At 28.4% G+C, this 18,834-nt stretch overlaps 2 protein-coding genes across 10 annotated transcripts in view; one reads left to right on the forward strand and one right to left on the reverse strand.

Moving 5' to 3' along the window:
* The window catches only part of LOC107168450 (uncharacterized), a 104,956-nt gene that overhangs the window by 47,383 nt on the left and 38,739 nt on the right, over positions 1–18,834 (reverse strand). For 7 of the 9 annotated variants that reach the window (XR_016190161.1, XM_089218848.1, XM_089218849.1 and 4 more), the window contains 8 exons: positions 13,564–13,675; positions 12,681–12,829; positions 11,367–11,588; positions 8,101–8,348; positions 6,251–6,420; positions 5,546–5,831; positions 3,821–4,048; positions 3,182–3,314 (listed from right to left, as the gene is read on the reverse strand). Coding sequence is in view for 8 of the 9 variants with exons in the window: in XM_089218848.1 (XP_089074974.1) it covers positions 3,182–3,314; positions 3,821–4,048; positions 5,546–5,831; positions 6,251–6,420; positions 8,101–8,348; positions 11,367–11,588; positions 12,681–12,829; positions 13,564–13,675 (1,548 nt within the window). In the remaining variant the exon portion in view is untranslated. Of the gene's footprint in view, positions 1–2,164; positions 2,777–3,181; positions 3,315–3,820; positions 4,049–5,545; positions 5,832–6,250; positions 6,421–8,100; positions 8,349–11,366; positions 11,589–12,680; positions 12,830–13,563; positions 13,676–18,834 lie in introns of those variants that run through there. The other 2 variants (XM_089218852.1, XM_089218845.1) reach the window with 2 other exon arrangements.
* LOC149058429 (uncharacterized) lies at positions 14,160–14,753 on the forward strand. Its single transcript, XM_089221326.1, has one exon. The coding sequence runs from the start codon at positions 14,202–14,204 to the stop codon at positions 14,751–14,753; it is 552 nt and encodes a 183-aa protein (XP_089077452.1). The 5' UTR covers positions 14,160–14,201.

Consider the following 18,834-nt stretch of genomic DNA (forward strand, 5'->3'; position numbering starts at 1 on the left):
CTTACTTAAATACACATGTACCTGCGACTGACGGCTTTTGCGACATTTACCAACTATACCACAAAATCATTTCGTTTTGACAGTCTTTGTTCTCGACGACCGCGGCATATCCTATATTTGATATACCGACCACGACTACTGTATATATATATAATACATATAAACATATATTGTATTAAAATAGGTAATATTATTATATTAAATTATTGTATAAATATTATACCTATATACCTCGGGTCAGAAGTCTGGTTTCGCAATAATGATAATTATCATAATGGTAATAATAATATATAGCTTTGGTTCCAAATATGGGCCCAATTAACAATATATTACCCGGGTAATTGTGTGCGGCTGGTCGTCGACGAGGGGAGACGTAGCTTTCAGCGCGAGCCGCACATATTATTTTCATTTGTGATTTCGTGCGTTCCCTACGGAGAACCGCACAATCGCCATCGAAACGAAGCGTATAATATATTCCTAATAATCTAATGAAGCACGTAATAGGTAAGTATTATTATTATTATTAGCTGCAGGTATTATAATATCACGTCTTGACCGCGGCTCGCACGGTACTATAATACGCCAATACGATAGCAACATCGGCGACGGCGGCAAACAACAATGCTCACTTAGGGTCTCTTCGGTGCCGCGGGAAAACATGACTCTGTCTAATGGTCCACAGAAAGTCGCATAATAATATATAATATCATAATACAGTATGCGAGTGCATATTATAATATGCGTATACCTAGTTACCGATGTATAAACCGTTAGCCGACGTCAGTAACAATATAATATATACGACTATATTATATGTTTTGCCAGAAAAGGATATTTCGTTTGTGGTCTAGCGTTTTTCCCTGTACACTCACGAAAACGAGTTCAACATGCTTAAAAGCCCGAGGATAATGTTGAGCTGGGAATCGATTTTAATAAAACGATTTTTTTTTTTTTTTTTTTGATTTTTCTCGCGGAGTCAGTCCAATTATTAGATTGGGAGGTAACGATAGTACGATACAATTTTTTTTCAAAGACATCTGAGATCTGACATGATGCAGCAAGAATCGATAATCTTTTTGTTATACATAAGTGAAAAATTGGTAAAAACTAAAAAGAAATATTTTCGAGGGAATTGTACACATGTATGACCAAAATACAACGATATTATTGAATGGCAATGATTGTTAACATTTAAGAACTAAATCAAAAAGCTTAACATACTTTTGAATAGTGATTTTATAATAATGATATAAAATATGATGATTACCACATTTAATAAATAAAGAAAAAACATTTGGAAGACTTTCCAATGAACCTTCCCGTGGTGATCCCTGATGGGTAAAGTTAACAGGTTAAATCTCAGTAATAGACTATAATACATATTATGTATTCTGGAAATCAATTTAGCCGCTCCCATGAATTAACTTGAGAATCAATTAATATAAAAAGTACCAAAGTCTCGGAAATCAATACTCTTAATCCGCACCGAGCTATATGACGTACGTTAACATATAAGGTTTACTTAATATTATGTGGTCTTGATCTTATTAAAGTCTCGAGACTCGTAGTTATTATTTATAATTTATGATCCATAATGTTAAAAAATAAGTTTATTGATAAAAAATATTGTTTTATTTATTTTATTTTTAATTAATTTAGTATTATAAACTGTATATTAATGTTAATTTAATCCCCTTTGTAAAATTAAATGAAATATACTTAAAATTGTTAACTATATTCTTTTTTCAAACATTTTTAAAGAAGTATATCGTGACCTAATTCTGAATATTACGTGACCTACTGTTTTAAGACCACTACTGCACGGCATATTAAAGTATAAACAACATACGTTATAATATATATCATATGAGTCATACGTGTATAAATAAATGTAAACACTACTTCAGTAATTTTACAAGTCACTTTAGCAGTTTAGCAAGTATGCACAATCTACTCTTAAAATGCGTTGAACAATTATAAAATATAATATAAAATACCTATGTCTGTAAATAATGTAATATATTATATGTTATAATGTAGAGATATGATGCTGATGATCTAAAACACATATAAAAATACCCTATGCGAAAATGCCCTAACAACTCCAAAAAATGAATTTAATGAATGACCAAAAAATTCTACTTAAGTAAGTGAAAAAATTGAATTTAAAAATAATGTTTTTTATTTGAGATATTGGTGTGATAATGGGTGTCAGGAATTTAAAATATACACATATATTTAATAGACAATATCATACAATTAAATTTAAGCATTTTAAACAATTATTAAAAAGTAAAATAGAAATAAAAATAAATTATATTACAAATATTCTAAATAATATCCATGTTATGCTGTTGCAGTGTACAATTAAAATGTGTCTGATATTTTCGAACAAAAGACGACGACGTCAATCAGTTAATCTTAATTAATGTTTATTTGATAATAAACTTAGTTCTTTTTACTGCAATTAATACGCCCATGTCAATTTAATCATTTTTATCGAATTTACTATATGTAATTTATAAATATTACACTCGATAAGCGTAATGTTCGATAAGCATGCGTATGTGTGACAAAGTACTTGATGTTTTATAAATTTATAAGGTGTAACAGTCAAACGGTAAATATTATCGGTACATGATAAATTAAAATACAACAAAAAACTCTACAAAAATAATATTATAAAATATTTTTTATGAATATAATATAAATTTTTCATGAAATTTAAAGTTTGAGAAAAATGCTTCTACATTCTATGAAAACTACAAAAAATTATCTGAAATATGAAATAATTATGTGAAATATTTAAGAAAACAATTACCTTAAAAACAAAAAAATGGTTAGATATGTGTACAAAATTAGAATATTCTAAATCAATGGAGCATGAGAAAAATTCATAGTAAAGATATTATTGTATTGAATCAAAGAAAAAAATTCTAAAGCCATCAACATCCTTTCTCTAATTAGGTATATTCATTTAGAATATTTTATCTAAAATAAAATATACAGTCAAGAAATGCGAATAATCCACTGATTTCAAAGCCAAAATGTATTCATAAATATTATGAATGATAAAAATGATAAAAATGTATAAAATCATTTCTCATTAAAATGATTAAACTTAAAAGTATATAATATTACAAGTAAACAAATAATATTAATTTATAATAATAAATCTTACCTTTAAACCATCCCTGAGCCATGTGATCTTCGGTAATGGATCACCCACTATTTCTGAATCGATGATCACTTCTTGGCCTTCTTCGACCTCTTGAAATTTTGGTTTTACGACGAACTTTGGTTTCTTTGAATATCTATTCGAGGAATAACATTGTTATTGATATGTGTATATAATATCGTAAAAATCATAACATTAATGTGACAGTGTGTTCAATACGATTAACATTTGAGTTAGATTTATAAAAAAAATATAGTATATGTGATTGATTTTTTTTATCAATTGATATAATTTTGCTAAAAGTTAAATTATTTATTTATTTAAAATCAACGAACCAAAGCCCTATAACAAAAAATGAAAACCATTATATATGAATTGGCACGATTTTAAAACTAATAGTCAAATATTATCATTTATCCAACATTGTTTTAGCAGATCTCACTTTTTAAATACGTATAAAGAATTGGCTAATCATTTGTATATTGTATTGTATCAAATATAAATAAAATACAATTGCAGTCTATCGACGAATTACAATTTGAATTGATATGGGTACATCGTACACAATGAAATATTCCATGTATCCCAGAGAATAATTTCTACACATTGCGATGTATGTGAATAATATTATATTTTACTTACAAATGATTAATCAAAGATATCTGTTCCATCCCCATGTCTTTGTGTTCACGTTCTACCACATTTACATCGCAACGACTCTCTACTGTGCCTGTGTCATTAGACACTCTCAACTTATAAGTACCCGAATCCCGGTTTGTTACACACGCTATCCTCAGTTCTAGGTTTCCATCATGATCAGTAATTATGTCAACTCTCCGTCCATTTCTTAATTGAATTCCGTCTTTGAACCTGTAGATAAAAATCAAACAAATATGTTTGGGATTATGTATAAACGTCAGATAGGTTAGGCGTTTCATTAAAAATATAATATAACTCAATAATAACCTACAAATTTATATTTTATTAATGTTTATCCTCTATACTATACAAACGTATAAACATGTTGTATGCACGCCATATGTGTGTGATGTAAAAAAAATTCATTTCAATTATACAACAGTCGGTCTATCAATTTGTTGGTCGAATGTAAGTTCTTACATGAGACAAGACCCAGCAGGTAAACAAAATACATATATTGGTTCCTGCACGATATAATAAGGTACATATATAAGTTCCTACACAGTAAAAAGCAGGTACATGTGTAAGTTCCTACACAGTAAAAAAAGGTACAGGTGTAAATTCCTACACGATGTATATTATAAGTTATCAATCTAATATCAGTTATATCATATTATAATATTGTCATACATTTTAACCCTTTATTCTATATAATATATAATATATTATAATTTACCTAATAAATATTATCAATTCAATAATTTAAAAAAATAATAAATGTAATACAATAATAATTCATAATTGTAAAAAAAAAAAATATAAACGAGTGCGATTACATTATTTCATCACTTACTCTACACTATTATGTTCTTACAATTATGAATTATTATTATATAAAATGCATTACTTATATTTAATATAGAATAAAAAGTTAAAATATATGACAGTATTTTATAGACGTAGATTGACAACTTATAATATACGTAGTGTAGAAACATACACGTGTACCTTTTTTTAACGTGTAAGAACTACACATGCACCTGTCTTCCATAGTGTAGGAACTAACATAGGGACCTTTTTTTTCGTGTAGAAACATACACATCACATATGTAGGAATTAACGTATGTAATTGTCTACCTGTTACTCTCGTGTAGGAACTTAGGATTCCCCAATTTTTTCACGAAGTCAATAATGCAAAATACCCAAGAGAAAAAGTTATAATATAATATCTAATTTATTAAATAAATAATAATAAAAATAAATAAACAATACAATTTAAAATATATTATATACATATTATAATGAATAAATATCGGAATTTAATAATCTAAAAGCAAATTAAAATATTAGGTTAGGTATATGTGTACTTCATACATATAAATATTCATTATTATATATTTATATATTATTTTTATTATGATATATGATTATCACTAGATTCACTAAATTGTACATACTATTTACTCTATAATCCTATGCAAATAATTACAAATTCTATTTTTTTTATCTAATTTTATTTTACTTTAATTAACTGGTTATAGTTTAAAGAGTTTAGTAGATAATTTTGTTTCCGACCATAAATCGTCCAATAATCGGTGATTACCAGCTATTAGTCGCACATTGTACTATCCTATAGTCTTGATCGAGAATATTACAAACCTAAATACTACCTTTATTAGACTTAAATGCTGGTGCCTAAAAAACGTTCTTATCAGAACGGATTCTCACCATTCGACTTTGGCGGGACGGTAGGCGTCGATTTGTGCGCTCAAAACGATCGAATCCACAGCTTCAATGGTCGGAGGGAGGCTGAAAACAAACGCTGGTACCGCTGGATCGGTACGGTTCTTGTTGAACACTTCAAGCACGCACCTCGAGGACGCCTTCCCGATCGTGTTGGATGCTACCGCTGCATAAGCACCGCTGTCATCGTACTTGACTCCAGTCAACTCCAGCGTGTAGAAGTCGTCCGAGTCGTCCCTGACCGGTGGTTTTCTGTGGCCGTCTGTGCCATCTGGGAAAATAAAATGCAGCCATTTCATCATATTATATATTATTTAAAAATATTAACGGCCACTGCACCATGCTATAACAATCATGATTTTTAAGTCACAGAATGCCTTGAATGATGTCATATCAATTATCATTGCATTAGCCAATTCAAAGTGACGGAAATTGTTATAATGCTATAGCAGTCATGACCGTCAATATGCTAATTGAGCGGCTCTAAAATTAGGAGATCATATTAATTTTCAAAAAATAAATAAATAAAATAATTATAATATAATATACTAGATACCGTGCTGATGTCACCACAACACGATTTTACGATGTTCTATATTTTGGACGGATTAGATTTTTTTTTACCTATGTATAATACTATTTGCGTGGGAAATACACAAATTTTTAATATAAAAAAAGAAATTTTCGTACTCTCTAAGTCTATTGGCTGACCATCTTTGTACCACAAAACCAACGGTACAGGCAAACCATTTACTTGACACGACAATCGGACCGTAGAGTTGATATCCACTCTGCGATCGGTTAGATGTTTAGTGAACACCGGCGCTGATTCTTTAAAGACGCTGTTTTTCATTAGACACCTACAACAATCAATATTAAAGCCCGATATGTATATGTCCATAAACAAATAGGTACGTCACAAGATTAATAACTTTAGTTTTTATCTTTTAACCAATAACTGCAATAACAGTTTTAATTTTATCGTTAAATATTTTCTAAGTATGATTGATTACTTAACAAACATAAACTTGGGATACGCACTCATAAGCCTCTAATTGAAATATATTCGCTCAATTATTAAATCAAAAGAATTTTTCAACTACTGAGATAATATTTTTTGTGTATCTCTGGTACAGAAATATTCATTATTCATACATAAATACATAAAAATATACTTACGTCTAACAACAAAAAAAAAAAAAAATGTATATTAGGTATACTAGATATTTAGTAAATAATATCAATCGCGAGAATTAAAACGACGAAATATGCAACTACAAAACAGATGGAGACTGCAATAAGTTATCACATAATCAAATATTTTAAAAAGCTGAATGAAGTGTATACACATTTATAGATTTAGCGATTACCAAATATATTCCACGAGAACAAATAAGACGATAGCTGCCAAAACGAATTCTCGGTCAGTATTATTTGACCAAATAGTATTTGTTGATTACAAACAGTTTGTATATATTCAAAAAACTGTGATTAAATTTCAAATGTGGTGCCCAAAGTATTCCACGTACAAATATTATCTAATACAGCTGGCTGCAATAAATATTATGTACCTACTATAATTATAATATATAAGAATTAACCAATTTTTCGGCCTTGCGCTCAAATCATCTATAGTATCGTTTTTATGTTTGTTGCTACGTACCGAATCTTTTTGACATATCAAAGGGCACATGATTTTCGTGAAGACTTTAACTTTTCGTTTCAACACGTTAACAATATAATGATATTATATTCAACTTTTGTATATTCAGCCGTAGCGCCCGTAGCGCATTGATTTCATAAACGACGCGTGACGGTGATAAAAAAAAAATAATGAGTTTCAATTGGATTGTATTCATTAATAATTTTAACAAATACACATAATAATAACCCTCTAAGATAAATAATATTTCTAGAGGGAATTCAAACAACTATTTGGTGAGTCAAGTGTGCATACTACATGCATCGTTTTGTTTTTATATGTTATCAAAACATGTCATTGTGTAATGTAGATATAGGTACTAACGTATATTATATAACTATTTGAACATCATAATTTTATAGGAAGCAAATATTAAACTTTAACTGTGAAATTTTAATTATGCATGCATTCAAGTGATTGATTAATAATTAAAAAAAAAAAATATATATATATATAAAATATCTATTCCTTAAATGACGACCTAACTCATCCTTTGTTTTTAATATTTCAGTTTTTCAGATGGTTAGATGATGAGTCATTTCTTAGTCAAACCTTTAAATAAATATTTTGAAAACAAAATTTGAACTATTATTTACCTAGTGTAAAATCCTAATTTTACACTAAATACTCACTCTTATAATATTCCTATAGAAATACACATTAATATGTAACCATAATTCTTTAAATGCATAGTAAAAGCTTGAAATATCTATCTGTTACAAGAATTGAATTATATAATTGCAATGCATTGCTTTATATCGCCAAAAAATAAAATCTCAGGATTTTGGAAAAAGTAAAATTGAATAATACTTTATATTGCGTATCGTATAGTACTCACCCTTGAAGCCTCCGTTCCGCCTCCACAATCCTGCGGTTGGCTATCACTTGGACAACTGTCAATGTGCACACCCTTCCCTGGTCGTTTACGGCTTCACAAGAGTAGCGACCCTCATCGCCGTCCGCTACATCATCGATCGTCAGCATGCACTTTCCTGCATCCGTGCGACTGACTACGTGTCTGTCCGACGCCAGCAAAGGTTCACCGTCTTTAAACCACCTCACCTGTGGCTCCGGGACACCTCGAACCTGTCAGATATCCATTTCGATTGTCAGTTAACTTGTTAACATATCACTCACAAAGTTACTGTTGTATTTTAAGTTAAAAATAGATGCATGTTTTTTTGTTGCTTTTATATAATAGATTTTATATGTATAAAAAGGTACATATTCAATATCTTATTTTATTTAAACAAGAGAAAATTAAAAACAACTTTATTTCGAAAATTATTTCAGTATTTGCTGTATAGTGGCTACTACCAAAGTATATATTATATAATATAATATACCAATTTTAAATTACTTTGTTATTACATAGTTACATACATATTATATGTTTTTGGGCTGGTACAACTTTTTTTTTACCGATAGTTTTGCGTAACGCTTTTTTAAAATTTAAATTTATAATAAATTTTTAATTAACAATTAACAATTTATTAAATGCCTAACAAATTTTAGCATTCTATTATAGACTATTTTTCAAACCAATTTTGCGTAACGCTTTGTTTACCTATTGTAATAGACACATAAATATTAAAATTGCATAATAGCAATATAGTTATATAATAATATTCTTAATTCATTAAATTTCTTACAATATGTAGCGTGCTACTAGATATTTTTCAACTGTGTAATACCCCAAAACATATCTATGATATCACATTTTTCCCTGCAGAGGAAATTTAAATATACCAGCATGCAAAATTTTTATTTTAACGGCTAATTCCAGAAACGACTGGAATAATTTTAATAAAATTAATGATCAATAGATTCCTCGAAATTCAGAGGTTTTTAAATTTTATTATTTTTGCCACTGGAGGAGCTAAATGGCTGCTTACTATAAATTTTGTTTTTGTTCATGCCGTTCAAATATTGTTTTATTTTGTTTTGTTTATGTATATGATTGCCATTGGTTAGGTTAGGTGCAATGTATTTATTTTTTTAAATAAAATAAAATATTACTTAATTTATTGTTATTCAAATTTTCAGCAAAATGCATTATATTTTTGTCTTTATGTTTGAAGCGTACAAGGGTATAGACTCAAAAATTAATCCATAGATTTTGATGAAAATTGAAAGTTATAGAGATATCAGAAAAGTTTAATAAGTAAAATAACTCATATTAATACCCAACATGATTTGAACATGTTGACACCCATTTTGATTGAATCGGGTCATAAAGCGGTACAATATTAGTACACGGTCAATACTGATTTTCCCATAAACTAAAGTAAATTATAACTCACTCACTCCGTAGGGCTCGGAAGTTGATGCATTTTTTTTTTTTTTTGGAACTTATTAGACGATCCTCTCCTGACCACAAATCTGTTTAATAAGCATGTGAATCTGAATAACTAATTTTTATTTTGCATTTTTTGGTGTTTATTACTTTTTAAGTCATTTTTTGACATTTTTAGGTTATTTTCTCACATTTTTAGTCATTTTTACTGATTTCACATTAGTTCATTTCTTATCGTTTCTTGTCGACCATTATGCCGATAACTTAAAACTTGGAAATTACTACAGACTAAGATTAGTACCTATCCCATTTTAGTTTACCTATGCAGTTTTTCCAAATATAAATATTTATTAACAGATAATCGTCGTTCATTTGCTTTCAATAACATAAAATACGCTCTAATTGTAAATGTAATGATTTTGATTTTTAAATAATTTGTAAGCATTGATAAATTTATAAAACAAATATTTTTATAAATTTATTTTCCTATTTAAAGGACATTTTTTATGTCATATTTTGAATTTTATAGTAAAATAGAGTAAAATATTTAAAAAAAATGTATTTTTAATAATATAAAACAAATATTTGTAATTTTTTTAGGTCATTTTTTGCCATTTTTATATCATATTTGCGTTTTTTTGGGGGGTCATTTTTATTGTTTTAAAGGTCATCAACTTCCGAGCCCTTTATAACCAAGATACGAACAAAACTAGAGGAGTTTAGGTCTACAGCTTTACACCTTTAAATTCGCAAAATAATTTCAAATATATTTTAAGTAAAAAAAAGTATATGGATATACTTTTCAACATACATGAAAAATATTCTATGCATTGTTATAAATTGTTAATTGGTATGTTTAACTCGGAAAAATTGTTAGATATTTTTAGACCTTTCGGTACTCTATCAATCAACGATGTTGAATGAGATTGATTGTAATTTAAATTTTATATCATTATATCACTTCAGAATACTAATTATACTATCACCAACCACCATAGTACTTGATGTAATTATTGTTCTAATTGATTATAATTTTCCAACATAATTATTGTTGAGTTGAATTCACGAGAGAGCAACAGACTGAAAATCGAAATTTCTCTTTAAGTTGTGCCAACCACGTTTAAGCGTTTCGGATGGCTGACGTTAAAATATTCCGTGCCATCATATTATACACCCACCATGCTATAGTGTTATTTTACTGTACACAAATATTACCAGCACGGTGGTAAAAATAAAGAAAAGTAAATTTGTTCGCGGTGACAATAATAATAATAATAATAATAACATGCGTACAAAAAAATGCAAATCATTATGAATACATTCTTATTAAAATATTATTATTTATTATGTAGGAACTAGTCAAAGCGTCAATCAACAATAATAAAATTGAGGTTCAGAAAATTACGAGTACTTATGCACGTGGTCATTAGAACTTATAAAGCCGACTTTCATACTATTCCAAATACATTTTTAAGGAGGGCACAACCACCGTATTTTATACCTAATTGTTTTTACTAAGAGTATTAGTAGTATTACAGTCTCTTATACCAATTGAATGTTTTGATTCTATCAAAAACGCGGAATTTGATTTTTTGATTATAAACTATAACATTATTTCGTGATGACAAATACTAGTTATAAATGTTATAATTATTATGTATAATTTGAATTTATTGTCTGTCTTCCCCTCCTCCCCAAGATACTTTTAAATATGTCGCTGAGCTATTCTACTTGTTAATTTTTGTTTTGTTAATATTATTTACTTACTATTTAATTTTATTATAGTAACGAAAATTTGTAATTCTTACGTGACACTGTAAAGTTGCACTGTGTCGCAGTAAAACCCGTGTTTCTCCAGGCAATGGTTGATGGAATTCCGGTAGACACTTCGGCTCGAATACTTCCACGTACTCTTCGCTAGCCACTGGCTGGCTCCATCCAAACCTGTTGCGGGCTGTTACGCGAAACTGGTACCGGGAACCTGGTTTCAGGTTGTACACATCTATGGTGTTTGTTGGAGTCATACCCACCTGCATTGTTCATCACACGTGGATATGATAAAGAAACGTGTTCGTAAATAAGTTTAAATCTGAGTGAGAGTTTTTGGGGTTTAGCTACACACGGGGTTTCATAGATTTTGACATTTTTATATCAATTCTGCCGGAAATTTGTATACTATGTTGATTCTGTCGGTTATCGATTACGAATAACATATAAATAGTTAGGAAAAAAATAATAATTACGTTATACAAAATACAATAATTACATAAAATAATATAAATATTTCAAAGGCGGTTATTATTTTTACAAAATTAAATAAAACTAGAATTTTTTAAAATAGTTATTTGTTGAAATCAATATAAGTGAAATATATCAAATTTTAATTTTAATAATCGTAAAAAGTTATTGTTGATGACTTTACTACTTTAAATGACCATATTTTCAGATTAAATGTAGATTTTTCATCAATTTATTATTACATAGGTTTTAAATATATTCAGAGAATTTAGCTTCTTATCCTTAATTTTTATGGAGTAAGCAATGTAAAATAATTAGGACTGAGAACAAGACTTCTAGTATTTCATGTTAATTTGTAAATATTGTAAATAAATTTTAGTTATACATAAATATGTTTAATAATAGAAAGAAGTTATTTAAAATTGTATTTTGTATATAAAAATGCATTTGTTCATAATTATTAAGAAATATACTGCACATCCTAATGACATGTAGGTACTTATGTAATATGATAATTAAAATTAATATTATCGACTAGAACTATTTGTTAAATATGGGTTGTGACTGATAATACTATAAAGCGAGTAAGAATAAGCTTCATAAACTAGTTCACAAAATCAATACATTTTTAAGTTTTTACTAAGCTAAATTTTTTTTATCGTGTTAATATTTTCATCTAGGTATAATATTTTATACATTACTTTTTTAGAGTATGTTTCAAACTCGTATTTTATGTTTTTGAATTCATAATTATATTAAGTTCATTCTTTTATATATATCAATTTATTTATGTGTTTGTATACATTTTTAAGAACCTACTAGAAATCGTCAGCCCTTGTAATGATATCGGAATCATCATATAAAAAAAATCAGACACTTCGTACCTGTCGCCAGCATTCTTCATCAGCCGATCGTGTTTCCACCCTGTACACGAGTATGGTTTCCGGTTTTTCCGATCTGTCCCACTGCAACGATATCCGTTTGTTGGTCCGGTCCGTCACCGTCGGTTTGCTGCGCACGGGTCCCGGAACTTCTGGAAAACGAATGGAAACCGAATAATAATAATGAAATCATAGTATCGAAACGAATTCGGAGTAAAACGTGGTCAATATTATATTATATTCGCGTAAAACGTCGTATTGACGCGTCCAGTTGTAATATTATGTTATAACATATAATGGAAAAAGCAGTCATTATTAAAATATTATTATTATTTAGTCATCGTTATGTGTATAGGTAAGGTATATTGATAGGTATAACGTGTACTTTGGTGTTCGCACAAGTACAACAGGAAGTCTGCGGTAGTACGGGTCGTAGTCCCACGTCTTTGCGTCCATCGGTCCCGCAAGAGTTGTATGTTGCTCTCAGTACCGATATCGGAGTACACCATTTCCTTCCGGTCGCTGCAGCTGTTTGAGCGTCACGCGTTACCAAAGGTATCCCTATGATTTTGTATACGCACACCGGTAAATAACCAACGTTAATTATTATTAGGGCAATGCGATGTGTGTGCGTGCGTGTGCGCTGGTTTATTTTGTCAAAGGAAACGGAACTCGCGAGTGGAAATGCGCGCGTAACCCGTTGACACCGTACACTGCGGATGTTAAAAATAGCGGCGGCAGACCGCGGTGTCGTGGTATTCGATAAACGACCGAAATAAACGCTGCTCGCCATCATAGTCGTTGTCGCCATCGTCATATTTTCCCGTTTTACCACCACAAAAGTTTCTCAGATTTGTTACGCCTGTATGTATATTATTATGCTCACCGTAGTTTGCATAGCCTCCCCTTCCTCCATTAACGCCGCCCGTCGGCCTAAACCACCGGCTGTTCGTATTTCTGATTTGTGGCGGTGTCAACGATCTCGCACGTTGCCTCACCTAAATGCAATATAAACAATAATACTGGTGAAATTATAGTACACATTTTTCTTTATAATATCATATAATTTGTACGGGGTTGAGAGGTCGTGTAAAAATGATTTGAATAGCTCGCTCCACGTTTAGCAATTGTTTCGTATGCTGGTGAGGTTATGTATTCAATTTTATAGGTATAACCGTATAGGTATTAAAGGTAGATATCTGCGATTTGATGGTATTATTGAAACCGAAAAATAGCCACTTTCTCTCATCATTCAACTGACGATTATATATTTCATATTTAAGAAAATATAAATTTAACGTTATCTACAATTAAGTTATTGAAAAAAATTATAATATTATAGAAGAATAGGGACAAATGGACGTAGCCGTTTGGACGTGGCTGTTTGGACGTGGAGACAATTGGACGTGGAGACAATTGGACGTCAAAAAAAAAAATTAATTATAAATTAAATTTAAAAAATACCCTGACGCTGAAATTCACGGTTGTTTGTATTATCATTTGACAAAAAACTTTCATAAAAAAATGAACGAAATGGGTTTTGCTTCAAGATATAAGAATGATGCTGATTTTTCAATATTTATAAAAATGGTCGTAGCTCTTTCATTTGTCCCAATCGAAAACCTAGATGCTACTATGCAACAATTAGGAGATGACTTACCAGAATGCTTACAACCTTTACTTGACTGGTTCGAGGACAATTATGTTGGAAGGGTTAATAGAAACGGAAGAGGTCGTCGGACAGCATTATTCCCACCACACATTTGGAATTTACACCAACGAGTTTTGAATGGTCAAGATAGGACCAACAACCATGCCGAAGCAGCTAATAGACGACTAAATGTCGAAATGGGAGTTCAACATCCTAGTTTGTGGTCTTTCATCGACTGTTTACGAAAAGTACAAGCTGGGCGAGATGTATTTTATAACCAACTTGAAGCTGGTGAGAGTCCCACCAAAAAACTAAAAAAAATTATTGACGCAGATAGACGTATTTTAAAAATTGTTCAAAGTTATAACAATAGAATTAAAATATCATTTTTACGCGGAATCGCACAAAATATTTCATTACATTAAAATAAGATGATGACCACTTTTTAATATAACAACAGAATAAGATAGGTAGATAATATAATTAATATAAAAAACTATGTTTGACATTCAATAACTTTTTAGATATTATGAATTATTTGTTTAAATATTTTATATTCATTTTTGACGTACAAATATAAATAGCTTATTAATTTAATAATGTAAATATGGTTTATATATATATTTTTTTTTGACGTCCAATTGTCCCCACGTCCATACAGCCACGTCCAAATGGCCACGTCCAAACGGCTACGTCCATTTGTCCTAGATCGTATTATAGAGTATCTAAGTGTACAAAGTACCTAACTGAAGTAACTAGGCATATCTAAAACCTATACTTTAATACTCATATAGAAATTAAAATCAGATTTTTGGTAGGTTTTCAAATTATCGCTGACTTATTTTTTTGAAAAAGCATGTTAGATTTGGATTAAAAATGTTAGCCATTCCAGTATCATCCCTCCCCCTTGACTATATTTAAGTATTCATATCAAGTGATAAATTAGGTTTGGTATATTTATGAAAAGTCTAGTAATAATGTTTAACAACACTATATAGGATATAATTACCTAACATAAATAATTTTGGATCTCTTCTCAAGAAATTGCTTGTTCATCAAATGGAGAACCATAATTTAATTGATTTATAGATTTTTAAAACACAGTAAAATTTAGAAATTTAGGATTGGGAATCTGATATTTTTTTATAAATCTGTTGTTTCACGTTCTCGTCAATATTTATTATATAATAATTAATATGGATTTGTGTTTAACGCGTGAGTACTGTCAAAGTAATTTAAAAACGCATCGTTACAATAATCTGCAGGTATCGTATAACGTAGGTACTAAAAGTCTACCGATTACAGACAAAACTGAAAAAATGTACTCGACGTGTACCTACACCATATTATTATAATAGGACAGTTCGTACATGCGAGGAAACAAATTTAAATTATTGTAAGATATTTATAATTTGTATGATGAGTATTAATATAATGTATGTAAGTTACAACGTAACAACTTTTTAAGTAAATACAGCCATGTATAGGCACAATAAATTAGAGTTATTCAATTAGAATGTTCAAATTTCGTAACAACAGTTGATTTTCATAAAGCGTAATGTGGAATTAATGTTTCCAATTTAGCAATCAATTACTCATTTTATAAAAACACTCTTATCTTACAATTTTTTTTTATTTGTCATTAGTATCTAACCTACTTGATTACACGTTATACATATTATATAAAATTACGAACGTTTGATAAAAATAAAATAATACCAAGGAAAATAATAATTATTGAGACCCTAATAAAAAAGAGTCTATCAAGTATCAATATGCATAAGTACAAAAACTCCGTTTAACTAAGTTAGTACACTGATTCGAAAGAGGACAGAATCAATATTTTTAATTTAAAACAATTGGTTCCAAAACAAATCGTGAGTAAAAATTATATCAGAATATATTGAATTATAATAATTGAAAAATTCATGTGAACATTCGTAATAATAATTAGTCAGTTATTTATGTATTTACAAACCTACTTCAGAGTATTGTAAGAGCATTAAGGATTAGTTAATATTGTTGTGATTATATTTAACAAATTATTTTGGCTTTGGAATCAATCAAAATATTGTCCGATATTAATTCGTTTTGATTCCATTCTGAATTATACACGCACTTTCAAATAAAAAAATATAAGTAAGCATTTCGATTTCGTTTTGACTTAAATTAATGTGCTACATCCTATAAACGTTTTTTAACGCTAATATGAAAAATTAATTTCCTACTACATTTGATTTTTTATCTTATCATTATTAAATTGATTTCCTCTTGAATCTTGATAATTTACCTACTACGATTCATATGAATACACTTTAATTGAAATAACCAAACACAAAAACTAATGATATGAATTAGTCATAAATGTAAATTTTAAATATTATTTAAAAAAAGTAAGCATCAAAGTCAATATTCGTAATTATTGTTGTACTCAATTGAATTTATCAGTATAATAACACAATTATTGGACTATTCAACGTTGATTAATTTGATGTTTAGAGATATCGAGCATGGTTCCAACAATAATAATTAAATAACAAGTTGGATTATTCATGATAAAATTAAACAATAAACGTTTAAAAATTAATCAGAATTTTTTCCATTCAAAATTTTTTGTTATTCGTGTATAAAAATCATTTATATCTGCCCCATCAAATTAAAAATATTTTATATAATGTTAAGAAAACAGACAATTGTTTTGATTTAGCATAAACTTTACTGTTTGATAATATTTTGACGTTGTTTATGAAATTTTAATAAAATGTTTGTATCATGTATTTCTTTTCAATGAAAGCAAACCATTTAAGGATAAAATATTATTATTCGTTAAATCGTTATGCTTACCTATTTAAAACTCATACAATAATTACAAATAATTTGACTTAAGTAGATTTATTTTAAAATAATGTTATCCATGTGATTTCAACGTAAATTATAATTATTTTATATTATAATCAATTACCTATAATGAGTCAATAATATCGGGGTTAAGGAAAAACAATACGTTTTCTAGTTAGCAACCTATTCAACGATATTACGTAACATTATACTAGGAATGAAAAAAACTAGTGTATAATCAATGAGAATACCGATTAAAATAATAATTATTTATTAATAAATACTATACTTACTCTTACGATAGAAAATCATTTTTAGTTAACATCGTTATATTATTATTGTTTTTGTTAATATAATTAGGTATTTAAAAAACGTAAAAAAAAGCATACGTAATTTATTATACTTTATATATTGTTATTGTAATTGATGAATTTGATTGAATGGATAATACAATATTATTATATTTTATATTGGTTTGATTAATAATAGTTAAAAAATATAATTTTATTGTAAATTTTTTTTTCTATTATGTTACGTATTTTAATAAATATATTTAATGCCAGAAATTTAAGTGTGAATAAGTCTTAAAGAGCTTTAACTAAAATCTGTAGCACATGTTATTATATTGTTAAAATATGTATAAAATCACCACTAAAATCAAATAATAATTATGATTCAAAACCATCTAAGATTTTTAAAATTGAATGATAAAAATGTCGAAATTACGTCTTAATAATTTTTATTTAACATGAATAATCCAATTCAATAGTACACTCTATATACATAGATGTGACTACGGTTATCAACAACTTAATTCTGTTTCCCCAGAGTGTATTAATTTAAATTTTACCTATGTACTTATAGCCTGTATAACTGGCATACAATATTGAGTTCTTGTTCTTATAATTATTAATTTGTTTAAATAACAAGTATGAAATCTTTTTCAGTACAGTAATTTTAAGTAGTAAGATCGTATAGTCGTGTGATTTTAAGTATTATTATGATATTCGATAAATACTATGGATTAAATTTCAATTTCAACTATATTTTATGTAAATAAAATAAAATTCATACACGTTACATAATAAGCATGTATGTACTTATAACAACGTTTGCTTAATCAAAACTCAACAAAGTTTATAATTATGAATTCATATTTCTTGATAACACCATACACTCATCGAGTCTTGTAGTAATGATCAATAGTCAATAAGTCATATACGAACATATAGATTGTCCGCAATAAATCAATTAAAAATAATTATAATTATGCTGTTCAAGTGTCAACAGATTTTAATGACTAAGATGACAAAGATGACACTAAAATTAATAATTTATAAGTTACTACAAATATGTTCCCTTATAAGCGTGAAACTCAAATGTATATTATAGTAATGACTAATAACAGGTATAATAGGTATCTATTATACATTTTAATGTCATCATTGTGGACATAATTATTATTAAAATAAAATTAACAATAAATAGCAATATATAAAATATAACAAATTTATGGCGATAAAATCGTAAAATTCGCTTGGTATGATTATTAAGATGTTTTAAATTATAAAGCAACACTATACGCGCGATCACATTCAAGAGTTGACCCGCAGTATTACTATGTGTAGATCCATATTGTGATATGATTAGCAGTATATTGGCAATAAT

This window comes from Diuraphis noxia, unplaced genomic scaffold, assembly GCF_037042655.1.
Source record: "Diuraphis noxia isolate RWA-SAM2 unplaced genomic scaffold, SU_Dnox_SAM2 contig0002, whole genome shotgun sequence".
NCBI classification, from domain to species: Eukaryota; Metazoa; Arthropoda; class Insecta; order Hemiptera; family Aphididae; genus Diuraphis; species Diuraphis noxia.